The 15406-nt window shown below is 43.8% G+C and overlaps 1 protein-coding gene across 25 annotated transcripts in view; it reads right to left on the bottom strand.

Annotated features, from left to right (window-relative positions):
* Positions 1-3834: 3834 nt before the first annotated feature.
* The window catches only part of EYA2 (EYA transcriptional coactivator and phosphatase 2), a 101081-nt gene continuing 89509 nt past the window's right edge, over positions 3835-15406 (bottom strand). For 18 of the 25 annotated variants that reach the window (XM_068912598.1, XM_068912613.1, XM_068912602.1 and 15 more), the window contains 6 exons: positions 14331-14389; positions 12094-12254; positions 10994-11108; positions 10248-10369; positions 9393-9493; positions 4312-5534 (listed from right to left, as the gene is read on the bottom strand). In XM_068912598.1, coding sequence (XP_068768699.1) covers positions 5454-5534; positions 9393-9493; positions 10248-10369; positions 10994-11108; positions 12094-12254; positions 14331-14389 — 639 coding nt within the window. In that variant the 3' untranslated portion in view covers positions 4312-5453. Of the gene's footprint in view, positions 5535-9392; positions 9494-10247; positions 10370-10993; positions 11109-12093; positions 12255-14330; positions 14390-15406 lie in introns of all 25 variants that reach the window. The other 7 variants (XM_068912610.1, XM_068912616.1, XM_068912596.1 and 4 more) reach the window with 4 other exon arrangements.

The following is a 15406-nucleotide window of genomic DNA, read 5'->3' as shown; positions in this document are numbered from 1 at the left end:
TTGAGATCAGACAGGTGGAGAGGCTCCGAACGATGAATTCAACTTGGGAAAAATATTTTTTCTTTCTGTCCTTCATCTGAAGTGGATGTGGGGAAAAGCAAGTATGTGGGGTGGAGTATTAGTGATTTCAAAACTCAAAGAGTTAGGCTTTTGCAAGAGAAATGCATTAAGTGGGTGCAGTTTGGCAAGTCATTATATGGAAGAGGCTCAAAGCTAGGGGTGGATATGTGAATACTGTTCATCAGGTAAAACTCATTGTAGCTTGCTGAGCTCTAAGTGAGGCCAAAGCATGGGCAGAATTGAAATTTGATGTGCTGAGCAAAAGGTGGTCTTGCAAAAAGGAGCAACAGTAGCAATTCCATACTAAATTACTGTCTGAGGCACTGTTTGTAGGACCTAGAGGTGAAGGGAAAGGCAACCACGCCCAAGAAAGCCTGTTGCCTCTCTCTTGTCTGCTGGGAGACTGCCCTGAAACCTAGTTCCCAGTGACTACCTAGGTCATTAATCTCTCTCCATCTCTGAATAATCTTTGTCTCGGTTGTAGGTTCTCTCAGCAAGTGTTATTTTCTTAGTTCTCTTTTTAAGTATTCGGTGTGTTCTCTGTTTTCAGGACAAGAGCTCTTCACAGCTGAATTTGCTGTGCTCTGCTTGTTTTTCAGCAATATATAAACAACTGAAACTTGAGAAAAGACTAATCTCCAGGGTTTTTTCTACTCTAATTTTTACATACTGACATATATGCTATGCTTTCTATATAATGTATCTGCTAAAAACAAAATATTATCTTATTTAGAGATCTGGCATACAGGAAAAGATCATTGTGAAAAGTGGAAGAGAAACAATACTATGAATTATTGTGATAAATTTTTGCACAGTACCTTGTAAGTCTGCTGAGTAGTAGATGTGAAGCTCTGGCCATACTGAAGCTAATAAAAACTTTGGGGGTAAAACCTTGGCTCTGATGAAGCCTGCAATATATTACTTAAGAAAAACCACAGTAAGTATGGAAAATCCTTACCTAACTTGCAGAGAAGAGATGATGGAGAAATACCACAAGAGACAGAAAAGGTAATAGAGCAATATTAAGCACTTCTAGGAAAAGCGAGAACAATTGCTCTGGCACTTAGAACCTACCTCTTGGGGTGACAGGTTATAACAAATCTATCTATCTAATTTATCTCCCTGTACCTACAGTGTTTCCAGTGTCTGCAGCAGGCCTTCAGGACTTGTGTTGCTCTTACAGCAACAGATCCAGCAGCACACCGACACTAACTCAACATTTGAAACTCCATCCTTTCTAAAGTGTGTAGCAAGTGAGTTGCTGTCGTTAATTTTATAATATGATAACGCAAGGGTGAACTAGATCAGATTTTTCTCCGGTTTCTGACCCAAATAAGCAACCTGCATTATCCAAATTTTGTTTCATTGCTCTAGAAATTATGCAGTAAACATGCTGTGAGGCTGCAACAGCCTGGAAAATACCTTTAAAATGACATAAAATATTTTTAAAAGTTTCCAGTACATGCCTTTGCTGTTAACGTAAATCCAATCTCTGTTATAAAGGACAACAAAATACTCAGTCTGCCTTGCACTGTTGGCACAACAGAAACAAAACCCCTGCTCCTCCCCTCAAACAAACAACAACCCCCCAACCCTGCTCCCGGGGGAAAAAGAGAGCTTAGTTTCTTTCGTTGATCCCAGCTCTGCCAAATTATTGGAGAGGCTTTTCACTGTTTCTGATGGGCTTCAGCGTCTGTACATGGTACTTCTGTGAGCAGGGGAAAATGGAGACTCTGGTAGCTTGTCACAAAACTGCTCTAATAATGAGCAGATGTTGCCTCACTCCTGACTGATGTGGTAGTGCTGCTCCATGCAGAAGCTTAGAGAGGAAGGTTTATACACTCACAGATACCTCACAGCTTTGTGCTGTTTTTGTAATACCTGTTGTCTGCTTGAGAATTGCTTCATTTCTCATTCACCTTTCTGGCCCAGATCCGACGTGGCTCTTTTGCTCTGCTATAGCAGAACGGGAATGAACACTGTTAGGGTTTCATGACGTGGTTTGAGGTGTGGACTGTTACTGTATGTAGCACTGGTGCTATTTAAAGTCCCATTTTTTGAGTAAGAAATATATGTATGTCCGGGGCCCAAGTGTTGGCATGGGCTCACCCTACCAGCGAAGTCTTCACTCTGGCTGCCAGGTGAGAGTCTCTGCTTGCTTTACAAAGAATTAGGAAGCCTGTTAAGATCGTGGCATGGAAAGGATTTGAACATGAAATTATGGGACCCAGTAATGGGTAGTTTGAAAACTGATTTCTTCTTTTACGCTGCAGCATTATATTCATATTAGTTACCTATGAGAGAAATGATAGTGCAAAGGATACACTTGGAAATCCAATGAATATGTTATGTCAGTGCACAGCTTTTTTGTTTGTTTTTTTCTTTTGTTTGGAAAAATATTGTGGTCTTTGTAGTGTTAGAAATGAGTTGTGGTAAGAGCAGCAGCTACTGCACCCTCATGCTTACAGTCCTATTCACAACTTGAGCCAGTATAATCGCACCAGATATGTCTCTCTCAGCTCCCTCGTTGTATTTAAGATACGGAAAGTTTGTGTTGCAGGTTGAGAACGGTCCTAACGTACTTGTAATTTCTTGGCAGAACACGTTTTGGTATCAGCTATCCATTTTAATGGTGCTACTAACATGAGTTGCTTGCTTTGCCCACCTCAGATTCAGCTATACTGATGCTTCTCTGGGAACCTTGTCACAGCATACTTGTACTCTGATCTGGTTAGTGATGTGATTGAGAAAGGTAACGTGTGCAAATACTTTAAAATGCAGTCAGGTGAAAATGCTGAGCAAGGCCTGGTGTTTTGGGGGTGGGGGGGTGGGGTGGATGGGTGTGCACGCACGCGCACTAGCCAGTTCCCAGTGCTTACATATGTTTATGAGTAAATAGCTGTTATAGATCTCTTTGTCTGGCCATCATAGAGTCCCGGGAACAGTAAATCCTCATACTCTAGTGAGAGGTGAACAGCTGCTGCTACAACTGGCAGGAGGTGGTATGCCAGGTGTTCCTAAAGCTGGTGTACGCCAACCTGATCAGCAGCGTTACCCGTGGGGACGTAAACATCACGAGCTGAGCAGAGAGGAATATGGAGAAATCGCTTCCAGCAATGATAAGTAGAGTATGAGCAGGCACTAACAGAGAACAGGCCCACAGCTCTGCCAGGAACTTTGGAGGCAAAAATGAGAGAACTTGAGACTCTCTAAATACATTCAGACAGCAAAATCTTCTAAGAAGCGTCAGAAAAATCTGTGCTGCTGGCTCAAATGAAACAGGTGTTAGCACTGGAATGTCAAACAAGCACAATTAACAGATTGACAGGGTGTTAAAAGCTGGAGTTTTGCTTTCTTGGGCGTTTGCCATTCCTAGCATTTGTTCCTCTTTCAGAGCTTTTTAATTAATGGGCGTGCTTATCTTGCAAGCATCTGTCAATCCTCCATTGAGTTTGATTTCCTTGACGTGTGGTAAAACTTCCTATTTGTGACAGTCACACAGCTGGAAAACCTTTAGGGGAAAGATTCTGTCTGACTTGTTTCTCAGCAGGCCATGAGACAAGCAACACCTTTCCTAGGGTGAAAAACACATTTGCTTTTGTTTTGTATTGTACTCAGCCCAGAGAGAGAGAGAGAGAGAGAGAGAGAGAGAGAGAGAGAGAGAGAGAGAGAGAGAGAGAGAGAGAGAGCGCGAGCATGAGAGAGAGAGATGCTCTTTGCAAATGCCTCCAAAGCACGTAATGAAAGGATTTTTTTTTTTTTTTTTTTTTTGTTCGTGCCTGATGTAGACTAGTATGGCTAACATGTTTTACAGCTGCTGCCTGGCTGCTACTTTTTTGAGCCAGAGGCTGAGATTAGATTATTTGTGATCAGATTCTCTGCTTTAGCCCTGCTGAAAATCCCCCTCTGATCTAGCAGTGAATCTATTTCCTGAGGTAAATGCTTTTAGACGCTGGGCGTATCACTCAGGCTTGTGTAACAGCAGCACTTGTGCAACACTTACTTACTTATTTGTTTCGCCTTGATGGACAAGGGGTTTGCATTACTTGCTGCAGCTCTCTCTCGCTCGCTCTTTCATGCCTTTTCCAATGAGGCCCTGATCCTCTTCGGGTTCTTTGAGTGCCACAGCAAGCAAGAAGGAACAGTTTAGAAAGTGACTCGGAGATTCATCGACGCCCAGAGAGTTAAAATGTTTTGACAACAAGGATTAACTGGCCAGCTCAGTAGAAATCCTAAAGCTAAATCTTATTTGTAGATGCATTTATTTACATAGAAATAAATATGCACAGCTGCAGTATTTGCTTGCACTTTATCTTCCTTTGCAAGACGAGTAGGGTTTGCTGACTGTCCACGTTCCCTCCTAGTGGACGCAGCCAGGCAACCGTCTTCACTCTGCGCTACCAACAGACAACAGTTGGCCACACACTGTGTTTTACATCTGAGGGGCTCTGGCTCTTGGAGTCCTTCCAGTCCAACCCCAGCTTGAAAGGGAGAGTATGTATTCTACATCTATCACTAGATCCATGAGTGGCTGGAGAGAAGAGAAGGCAGGTGATCTAGTCCCCCAGAATGTAAACACTTTTTTTTTTTATTTAATGCCTTTCACTCATCACAAGGTATTTTCCCCACCCCCAAACCCAAGATGGCAGCATAAGGCACCGTGTAGACACATGCACAGTCCACATACCATCTATATAAGATTTAAAAACACAGCTATAGTTCTTACCAACAATCCCATGTGTCGTTATTATTAATGTACATAATATGATTTTCTCCATTTTGTCCTGGAGAAGTGAACTATTAATTTAGAACGGCAGGACTTTCCCCACCCATCCACCTCAAAAAGCCAGATTTAAAACACAGGTACAGAGCTTAATACCAGAGTAATGAGATTAGTTCATAAATTAAAAAAATACAAAAACAAAACAAAAAAACAACAGTTTCACTCTTATTTTCAGAAGGTCCCATGCGATGTATTGTGCACAGGGCATGCTGAGAGATTCCTTACTATGTCCACTTCCCCCTTCAGAAGCAAGAAAACTGACAAGTAGACCCAACATTTCTAGTCTTTTGTGTTTATCGTTGATGGCAACAAAAGAAAAAAAAAAAAGGCAGTTACAGCTCTATGCATCCAGCTTAACCAAAGAACTGCAGGATCCCCAGTGGGTTAGCTGAAGATTTTTCCTCTGTTCAAAGGAAGAAGGTCTTGATACAATGTTCTTTGGCTGCAAGTTCTTAAAGGCTTCCACTGAAATGGTTCTCCTTCAAAAAAAGAAAAACTGCAGTTGCTGTGGGATTTTTTTTTTTTTTTTAATAAGAAAATGCTGAGGAATAGGTGGAACCGATGTAATAGTTTGAGTGAAGCCCTCACAGTGCTAAGATGTTTGGGTCTGCTACAAATATTCAAGTTCCAAGGCGTGCCGAAGAGCTTCCAGGTCAGCATGACAAGAGATTCTCCAGAATGGCATGTTGTGCTAGAGTGAAACCAAAAGAGGGTTTTTTTGTTGTTGTTGTTGTTTCTATTTTATACTGAGAGCAAAATAATTTTCCTCGTTTGCACCCTCAGGAACAGAGCTTTGGACTTGGGCCACCAGGTTGTCACGCTGTCACAGGCAAGGAGGCTCATTTTAAAGAGGAAGGAAGGGAGTGGGAAGTTTCAATTTCTGGCACATTTCTCCTCTGGAGAGAAGAAAACAGATCCTCCATAGTTTGGGAGTGTCCTACTTCAGAGATGTGTGCAGAGTTTCTGAATGTACTATACTAAACTTTACCCTCCTATTTTTTTTCCTGATTAGAAATGTTTTTAGAATTACAGTACTCCTAGAGACAATGTCCATGCCACTTAGTGATGTTTTTGCCTACAGTAACAAACTATACAAGAATCTTCAAAGAAAGACTCTCCAAAAAGTGACATAATCCTTTCCTGTAACACATACTCCAACGTTGTCCTGTTTATTACTACTGAAAGCTGTTGCTAGTGCTTCACAGACAAGTAAACGCTGTGTGTGTCTGAATCATAAAATAAAAATGAAATTGAATGTAAACAAAAGCATATAGAATCATGCAAAGTCAAAATGCTTTCTAAGAAGTAATTCCCTTTCCAAGTTAAATGGAACAGTAGCACATACTGCATTTTCTGGAAATGTAGAAACTGGTATCATTGCTCAGCTCAATTGTTCATTTAGTGTAATACCACTGCCCCAAAGGAAGGTGCAACAGGCTTATATGATAACCTAATCTTCAAAAAAAAAAAAAGGGTCTCCTAATTTCCACTTTTAAGAGACTTTCATGTACTTCCCCAGCCTACAGTTTTTTTCAAACCAGATTTGCTAGGTTAAATCTGGAGTCACATATGCAAACGCCCAATTTCTAATCAGTCAGTTCCTCTTGCAGTCTCTCTGCGTCTAGATTAAATCTAGAAAGTTCAGCTATGATGTGTGACCCACATCTTTATAGTATCTTGATTCAGCTCATGAAAATTGTGTATATACGTTCGGAAAACAAGACTTGCATCTGAAAGAGGCAGAAGGAGCAGCTTTTTGTGAACGCTATGAAATGACTGAGGCTCAATTACACAGGGGATGTGAGATAGAAACAGTAATCTAGTACAGTATAAACACTACTCTAAAGGCACAGCTCTGATCTGCATGTAGAATTTGTAACAACGTTTGAGATTTTGATTTTTCTGAGTCTCCTCCCAAAAAAACTGGTATCTGTATCGTCACTGATAGGTATGCAGTTATAGAGGTAGAGAAAGCCTTAATCAGCAGATCATACTTGCTTTCCAGTGTGGGAATAATTTCTCCCTCTTTTTTTACTTTTTTTAATCTCTAAATAATTCAACTGTAAACATACTGCCAGCTTTAGACAATCCGGATAGATGATTCTGATGAAGGAAGATCCTTTTCCATGTGTAAAAAAACTCCAGTGGTTCCAGACGTTTATTTTACAGAGCATCTATTTACACTCCCCTAATGTTTAAATACTGCTCAAACGTCCCTCTGGTATGCTGCCTATGAGTAAACAAATGTTTCCTTGAAGCTATTTATCAGTGTGTGTAGAGGCAGCAAGCAAACAAGACATCTGAAGTGACCGGCCTCCATTGCTCTGCAATTTCACCTTAGAGGGGAAAAGTTATTTCCTTGTCCCTCCCCCTCCCCTGGTGGTTATTAAATCCCTTCCATTAAATTATCTATTTTTCTTTCTTTAAAGAGAAGAAAACTTGGCCTCCCAGCCACTCCTGTTCAGCTTTTACAGATTTACCACTCATCAGACAGGTGAAGAAAAATGACCCCCTAAAATGGAGATAGTATCAGTGCTGTCGGTAAAACAGTGAAAGGCTCTCTGCCCCCCCCCCCTTTTTTTTTTTTTAATAAAGCTCAGGTGTGTAGCAGCCTTGACTAATGATTGTCATCAATCAAAAGAGGCGACAGCCCAGCAAAGAATGTGCTCCATTAATGGGAGAGCTGCTTAGGCCAGGAGACAGAAGCAAGAGGGCTCTTGAATCCTGCCTCTAGAAGATTGCTGAACCTTCCCACTTCTTCATACTGCCAGAGAGCCTGGCAGCCTTTGATGCAGTCATGGTCACTGACCCACTACCTTTGAAGTATGGCACTGGGCTGTCAAAAGCAGCAGGCCGTTATCACTTCATTTCCAGTCAGGCATTTTGAATTCTTCTCTGAGGACTCCTTAACCCTTCATGAACTAGAGAACCATCTACGGACTGGCTAATTCTCAAACAGGAATTTTATCATCATTGTTTCCATTGGCAAGAGGAAGGGAATATATAAAAGAGAGGGTTTCTGCTGCTTTAAAGATGACTTGGGATACAATTCCTGGGACAGAATTACCACCTTACTTGCTGGGATCCCTTTCTCCCTGGGCTTGTGCACCCAACGGGACTACCTTGCTTGGCAAATGCTTGATCCTCATTGAGAATGGCAAGTCAGGTCTTCCAGCGTAGAGTTGCTATGATACAATTATCATACATCACCTGAGCTGCAACAGTCTGGGTGCCTATTAAAAAATGAACTAGTTTGCTGGAGATGGGGTTCATGCAGTCAGTACCTGCATCTCAACTTATGTGCAATACTCATTGCATACTGAGCAAAAGCAGCTCAGTCACATTTCCACAGCTGCATCAGGAGCACAAGACCCAAGATGCACAAAGACATCCAAATGATGCTTTCCACAAACAAATTGTATTCCTGTCTCAGTTCAGCCAAGTAAATGCGGATTCCAGGCAGATTTCCATTTTAACGATGAGGAACTGAAAGCTTTGGCAGTTCAACTCCTACAGCTGATGCATCTGACTCCTTTCTTTCAAGTCTTTGGTCTTTCCTCTTTTCTACCACTCTTGGGTTTCTTTGATACACTGATATCCCTGGTGTATGGCAGATGGTATTCCCTGATGCATCGCTAAAAATCTCTCTTTTCCCACTAAATTACTGTAACCAGAAGGCTTTTGGTCTCAAATTTTGCTGTTATCTCTTCCAAGCTCTGCTGTTGCAGCTTCTCTCCTCTTACAGTCTACCCAAAACAAAAAAGCTTCAGCTGGTCCCTAAAAATCCAGTTCTAGCTTCCCAATGAGTGGATTGTGGATACTAATGACTGGAAGACTCAATGGGATGCACAGGTTAGTCCATTTAATTCTTTCTAAGCTTACCAATGTCAGTGGGCCACATCTGTTCAGTGAGCATGAAACATTACCAAAGCTGTGGGCTTGCTATTCCTGACCATAATGCTTTCAGAGTTTTCTATTTTACTTTGCACTCAGTGTACCTTCCTTATTTCATTTTGGTTGTGAAATTAATCGTATTGGCCTTCAAATCATTAATAAAGGCAGCAACTCAATATTATAATGTCCCTTTGGTATTTACTCTAATAACTTTAGGCCCTATGACCTTACCGAGTCATATATATCTATATATCTATATATAGGTATACAATATTTTAATAAATCACTCAAAAAAAATCCAGGCATTTGGAATTTATAAGAGTAATGTGCATAGATCAAAAATTGACCCTGCTTGCTGGTCTGAGATCACACACATGGAGTTTTCCTTTTCATGTGTTCAAAGCCATCTTTATTAAGTAAGAATGAGTCCTAGAACATGTGGCAGTAGAGGGACTACCTGAAAAATTGCACTAGCTGCCAACGTGGGGAGATTTAGAGTAGGAAATTTCTCATGAATATGTTGAGTATCTTGTATTTGAAGAAATGAGACCAATTTTAAACTGTTTCAATGGAAAGGAGTTTCATTAAAAGCTTAAATAAAGGGCCACCGAAATGAATACTTGGAAGAATCCAGGATGGCATCCACAAACTGTACCTTTTTTGCTCCCTGTTCCTCTTCAACACCATCTCCTATTACAATGTACACAGCTTTTCTTCCAAACCTTTGCATTATTCTTTCAAAACAGCTCTCTTTCCCTGAGCAACAGAAGAGAAGACACATTTGTTACCCGGACACACGCAGCAAGTGGGGATGGCACTCAGCTATCAGAACTGCAGCTGGGACCTAATTAAACTTCCCTCTACATTACTCATTTTCTTTTGAGATTAAAAGCTAACTGAATTTCCATCTGAGATGGAGTCTCTCCATCTCGTGACAGCTACTAGCACTTTCTTTATCAACTGAGGACTTCCAAGTGCTGCCAGAAGTTTTCCATAAGCTATGTGACATCTGGCCCTTTGCTTAGACCCACAGTTGGTAGAGTGATGTGACAGTCACGGCATTCAGTTTTGCGAGCCCTTTTCTGCTCATTCCAGTTGTAACCAACCCTGCCAATATTTAGTACTCATATGATTTTTCATAAAGCTCATTCAGCACACTCGATCTCTCTCCCTTAGTAACAGAATCCCAAGCGTGCTTTTGTAATGGGTTCACCCAGACTGTCTTCCTCCTAGCTGGGTGCAGGAGACCATGCTGCACGCTGGAGATGCTCCAAAGGATGGCTATTTTTCAGGCTCTTTTCCCCATGGAGACATTTGGGAAGACTTAGATTTTTTTTGCAGTTTGTACTAGCTTAAGTATGAGCAGTCAGGCTGCGAATTAGGGATGAGCAAACGGTGCCAAAAATAAAGCTCATACGTTGCTTGTTGCAATCAGTTGGACAGGCGTGCCTGACTCAGGGACAAAACTTCCACCAATTGTTGGCCGGGGCCTTAGTTACTTTGCTCTTACCTGTTTTTGTTGCACTGTAAATGTTTTCAATGGGGAAGACAGTGCCCAGTCCATAGAGAAGCACTTTAGCAAGAGCCGGTATAAGCTGAGTTGTGGTGACCAACACATTCACACAGTTAGACCTAGAAAACAAAAACGTTAGAAGAAGTGGCAATCTGTGTTTCTTTCTTCTACTCTGAGCTGAAATACGGCAGGAAGCAAACTTCTCCTGCAACTGGAAAGACGTTCCCAAAGCCACTGGGGATTTTTGCACTTCAAGGCAGACATCCTGAGTACTGGTCATATCTCTTTAATAAATTAGTGGAATGAAAAAAAAACACCCATGAAACAAAGCAGCAGTGATGCAGCCTTACTGCATGCATGCCAGGATCTCTTTTGTGGGAATTTAAACACCATATAGTAATGTCCATGCTGGGTTCTTTGAATTAACATGTTCAGGCATGGAAGGGCCCTTTTCTCCCTTTTCTAGTCTCTTGCAAATCTGCTCAAATGACAGGTGTGCCACAAATGATGCAGCCAAAGATAGGCAGGAAAAAGGACTGCTTTTTCTTTTGCTCTGTTCATCATCTCAAGCTCACCCCCAACCCTTGATAATACAAGTCTGGCAAACATGTGCAGACAGGCATCCCATGGGTTTGGCCAGCAAAGTCCCATAAATGTGTCTCGATTTGTTTAGACGGGGGAAAGAAGGGACGCAAAGGAGATCCTGGATCAAGCCCGTAGGCAATTCTTTAAGCTGTTCTTACCGGGCATGTATCAAATTCAGAGCCTTCAGAGCATGTGTGAGCCAGAGATCAGTCAGCGCTTCAAGTTCTGCTCTCAACTGCAGCCAGGTTTCCCTCTTAGGAGCGCCTATTAAACCTGCAAGCAGGGAAACATCTTTTGTAGGCGCACAGAAAGGGAGTTGCATGGCTCTCTATGCCAACGGCCTCCTGCTCTCCCGGGGGGCTGTGTTTGGTGTCCGGCCTTTCCCACTGCCCTTCTCCCGTTCCTGGGCTGGGGACCACGGCTCTGCCCTGCCCTGCGGGAGGCCCCCACCCCAGCACCCTCCGACACTACCGCCGCGACTTTCTCCTGCACGGTTTCCTTCCGCTTCGAGGGCATGGTATCGGCTATGTGCGCTCTGCGGGGCCATGCTAAACCACCTTTCTTGAGATTCCTGTTAAGCTTGTATGTGAAACGAGCAAGGGGACTAACGAGCAGTGTAGAGGGTTCGTGGCCTGAGCTGAGGGACGTTTGGAGCCGGAAAGGAACTGCTGCTGCTCAGAAGCTGTGCACCTTTTCCACTCAGGTGGACAGAGTATTCCTCCAATAAAAAAGTCTGCAGCAGCATTCTTACTTTTGCTTCTTTCTCTAGCTAGTCACAGACCTGGCAATAATGTTTTAAGCCAGAAGCAGAGCAACCTAGTGAAGAACTAGCTGAAAACAAGGAACCCTAGGGCATCCTATTACCTGGTGATATTGCTTTAGGGGAGTTAAAAACGAGCAGTTCTGCCACAAGAACGCCTAGAAACAGAGATCAGCCATGAGTTCTTCTGCGGAAAAGCCATTGGATTTAGTTTTGGACTGTTTGCGTATTCACTAAGCACTTTGGAAAACCGGGAGAGGTTGCTTTCCTACTGAAGAAATTCTAAAATAAAGCCTCACGCTCAGACTTCAGTCCTCCTCCAACCACTGTACCAGGTAGCTCAGCCTGGCTCCTGCAAAGCCCATGAGGAATGCTTATTTAAGGCCAACGGCTAAGATACTCGCTCAGCTCAGCGTAAAGTATTCTGCTTCAGCTGCTCTTCCCACTCCTCCGTAGCATGTCAGAAAGCCCACTGGGTGCCCAGCAGTGGACACTCACCCCCTACGTTGTTTTTGTAGGTGTTGTACATCTCTTTCACCCGACGGTAGCGGAACGCTAATTTCCTCATCCAGTCAACTCCGCCGTGAACGCCGGAGCCCAAGCACAGGTTTGCGCTGGCCGTTGAACTGTGAAAGCCGTCCGCTGAGAAGTTGTACGTGCTGGGAGAGGGAGGAGGCAAGGCGAAGAGGTCAGGGCAACCACAGGTGATGCGGTGCCAGCAGGGAGCGGCAACGATGGGAAAGGAGGGTGGCGACAAGCGGCAGCAGAGATGCACGCAGGCGACACTGTACAGAAGCAGAGTTCATCTCTGTTGCCTCTTTGGCATTTGCTGCTAACATTTACAGTGTCACATGCTCATTCGCAAGCGCGTGACAGAGCGCCGGGTTTATTTTACAGAAGTCACTGCGAGGGAGGACTCCTCAGTCAGTTCAGCCCCAAATCTGTGTAAACACCTCCACCCCTGAACAGTGCTCCTTGTCTTCGCTCCGGGCAGACCGCTGAAGGAAGCGCACATAGAAACGGCGTAGAGGCAGATTTTGCCTATCACCCATGTGGCCCCAGAAGGGCACGCACCATCTTGACTAATGCCAGCACTCTCCAGTGCATAATTTTTTGTTCGCAACTAAAACAACCAAACGATTAGAAAGGAATATGCTGGCCTATTATTGTTCTTTCCCTTGGATGATTTATTTCCATGGCTAAGAAATCAACTGGCTTGCCAGCTGACTGTGCAGACTGTGTTTCCAGACCGTGGTTCCGTACAGTCATTAGCCTCACCTCTGAAACCAGTGACACCCAGCACGCTTACTAGCACAATTTTTAAAAATGCTTTTAACGTAAACACGACAGACATTATTCCGCCGTCCCTGGCAGTTCTGAGGCTCTCTGCACTACTGAACGCAAAACCCTGACTGCCCTCAGGTCACGGAAACACCTCACCTGCCTCTCACCCGGGCTGCTTCGGTAACTGCAGAAATACTCAAATGCTGCAGGAGAAAAGTCTCATGTTACCTCTCCGACTGCCTGGCTACGCTGTGAAATAGGCTCTGAACACATTAGATCAAGAAAAATGATCAAGAAATGAACTAAGGGAGCCTTGACTGCCTGCAACATGGGACTGTAAAGCTTTTCAAAGAAAACCTGAGCTGGTATTTCAAAGCAACTCCTGAGTAATTACCCCTACGAGCAGGGGCAAGTGGTAGTTGCACAGACACCTCGAACTACCACTTTTTTCCCAAGGAAACAATGCCGCCTCCTCCCTCCCCGGCGTTCCTCCGAGCCGGCCCTCTCTCCGTACCAGCACGGGCACTTCAGTCACACTCAGATCCGAGCGCCGTCCTCTGCAGAAGGAAAAGTCTTTTCCCTAAAACACTTATGTTGTTTTCTGTGCTGCTTCTGTACCCATTTATATAACCACTTTATATACCAATTGTACAACCATCCACAACAGCACAAATCATAAAGCTCTATATGAGCTCTGGACGTCTCATTCCTGCACCAGCTACCAGGATGTTGCAGGAAACATTTTTGGGAAAGGAATATGTAATTGTACAGAAGTAGCTTCTGTGTACATGACGACCTTGCTCACACATATAATATTTGGTGCAGCTCTAGTACAAGTTTCTACCAATGAGAGCAACCCAGCTTGGCGAGGTCTCCAACCCTTACTACTAAACCCATTCAAACCTGATTGGCCAGCGGTAAACATTTCAGTCTGGTCTGGGAATGCGCACATGATTGTTTTTGCCAAATTTGCCTGAAAATACACTAGGATGTTCACGTTACACTGTGCTTTTATTTTAGCTTCACGCTACTACTGTGTATTTTCTGCTTTCCCACAGGCAGCAGGAGCCCCTTGCTGCAGGGTATAAACGTGACACGTCTCTGAGGCTCGCGCATGGTTTGAAACGGTCCGGCCACACCTGTGCCAACCGGCTGGCCACATCGCACCAGAAACTGGTGCGGTTAGACTTGAGCTCAACCTAATTTTAAACATATTTCCCAGGATGGTTCAAAGCTCAGCATGGTCAGGGCTTGACAGTAGGCACAGGCAGATTAGTGTGCGAAAGAGGACTTTGCACTCCTGTGGGCTTACTACAAGCAGAGCACATGGAGCCTGGGAGGGGAGAGGGCGCGCGGCCGAGAATGCTATTTGCCATCGCTGGCGAGCCCCCTGCCTCCTCAAACAGCTGGTGACTACCTGACCTGCCGCTTCCAGGCTGGAGATCCCCTACCTTAGATCCTGACCGTTATCGTCTGATGACACGTCGTCTATGTGGATCTGGTCACAGTCCTGAAGAGCGTATGGGGGGAAAAAAAAAAAAAACCAAAACCATCAGGAAGTAAATGCTTTGAAAAGAAAATCTGAAAGAACACGTTTCGTGTAATGAAAAAATGCCTTTAAGGGTAATAGTGAGAAGAGAAGGCCTTACACGTTGCCAAGTCTGCCTAGCCAGTTAATTGTTATAAACGAGTATCACACAGCGCTTGCACACAAAACATGAATAGAAACCGTGCGCGTCATCAGTGGTTATCTAAGGCACAGCAGCTCTTGAATAACACAGTAAGTGAAACTACCTCCTATACAGACAGGAGGGAGAGAGATGCTTGTGTTTCAGCCAGGAAAATTGTGTTTTTTAAAATTTGCATGCGTGATAAGGCATGGATTTGGCAGCCTCTTCCCCCTGGGAGGAGAGCACTTTGGACAGGAGGTGCGTGCCCACATAATTTCAAGGGGAGAAGATCTGTTTGACAGAAATTTCCAAAGACATCTAACATGCTGCTGTTCTCACAAAACTTACAAGGGTGCTGAGCACCCTTTGGTGTGCCCAAGCACTAAGGAAGGCACCTTTCATAGCCCCACTCCACAGACAGAGCTAAGAAATCACATGTGGCTGCAATGAGAAAACCCATGCACAGGAGATTTAAACTGAATATCTCCTTGGAGCTAAGCCTGCATGAAGTTTATACTCGAGATCTTATCATTCAAAATTCTTCAGTGTTTGAACGGTGGAGGCCTTACCTCAAAAACCTGAGACATGTTATTTCTATGGTTTCTTGACTTGACATTATGAGTAGAAAGAGAAAAACCAGGAAGCTTCCCCCAGCACCTTAATCTCCCTTCTCCATGACCCTTGCAGGTAAGGACATAACAGAAAACCTTCTGTCTGATGAACACTACCATTTGTTTTGGTTGATTTCTGAGGAAAATAAAAGCGTGCTGGGTATAGCAGGCCTCCTGAAGCAGAACATCTGCAGCAAACCCGCGTCCACTGCCTTCACCGCCTTCAGTGACCTGTGTACTACAGTT

Source organism: Struthio camelus, chromosome 18, assembly GCF_040807025.1.
Source record: "Struthio camelus isolate bStrCam1 chromosome 18, bStrCam1.hap1, whole genome shotgun sequence".
Classification (NCBI taxonomy): domain Eukaryota; kingdom Metazoa; phylum Chordata; class Aves; order Struthioniformes; family Struthionidae; genus Struthio; species Struthio camelus.
This window is presented reverse-complemented; position numbering and strand designations above follow the sequence as displayed.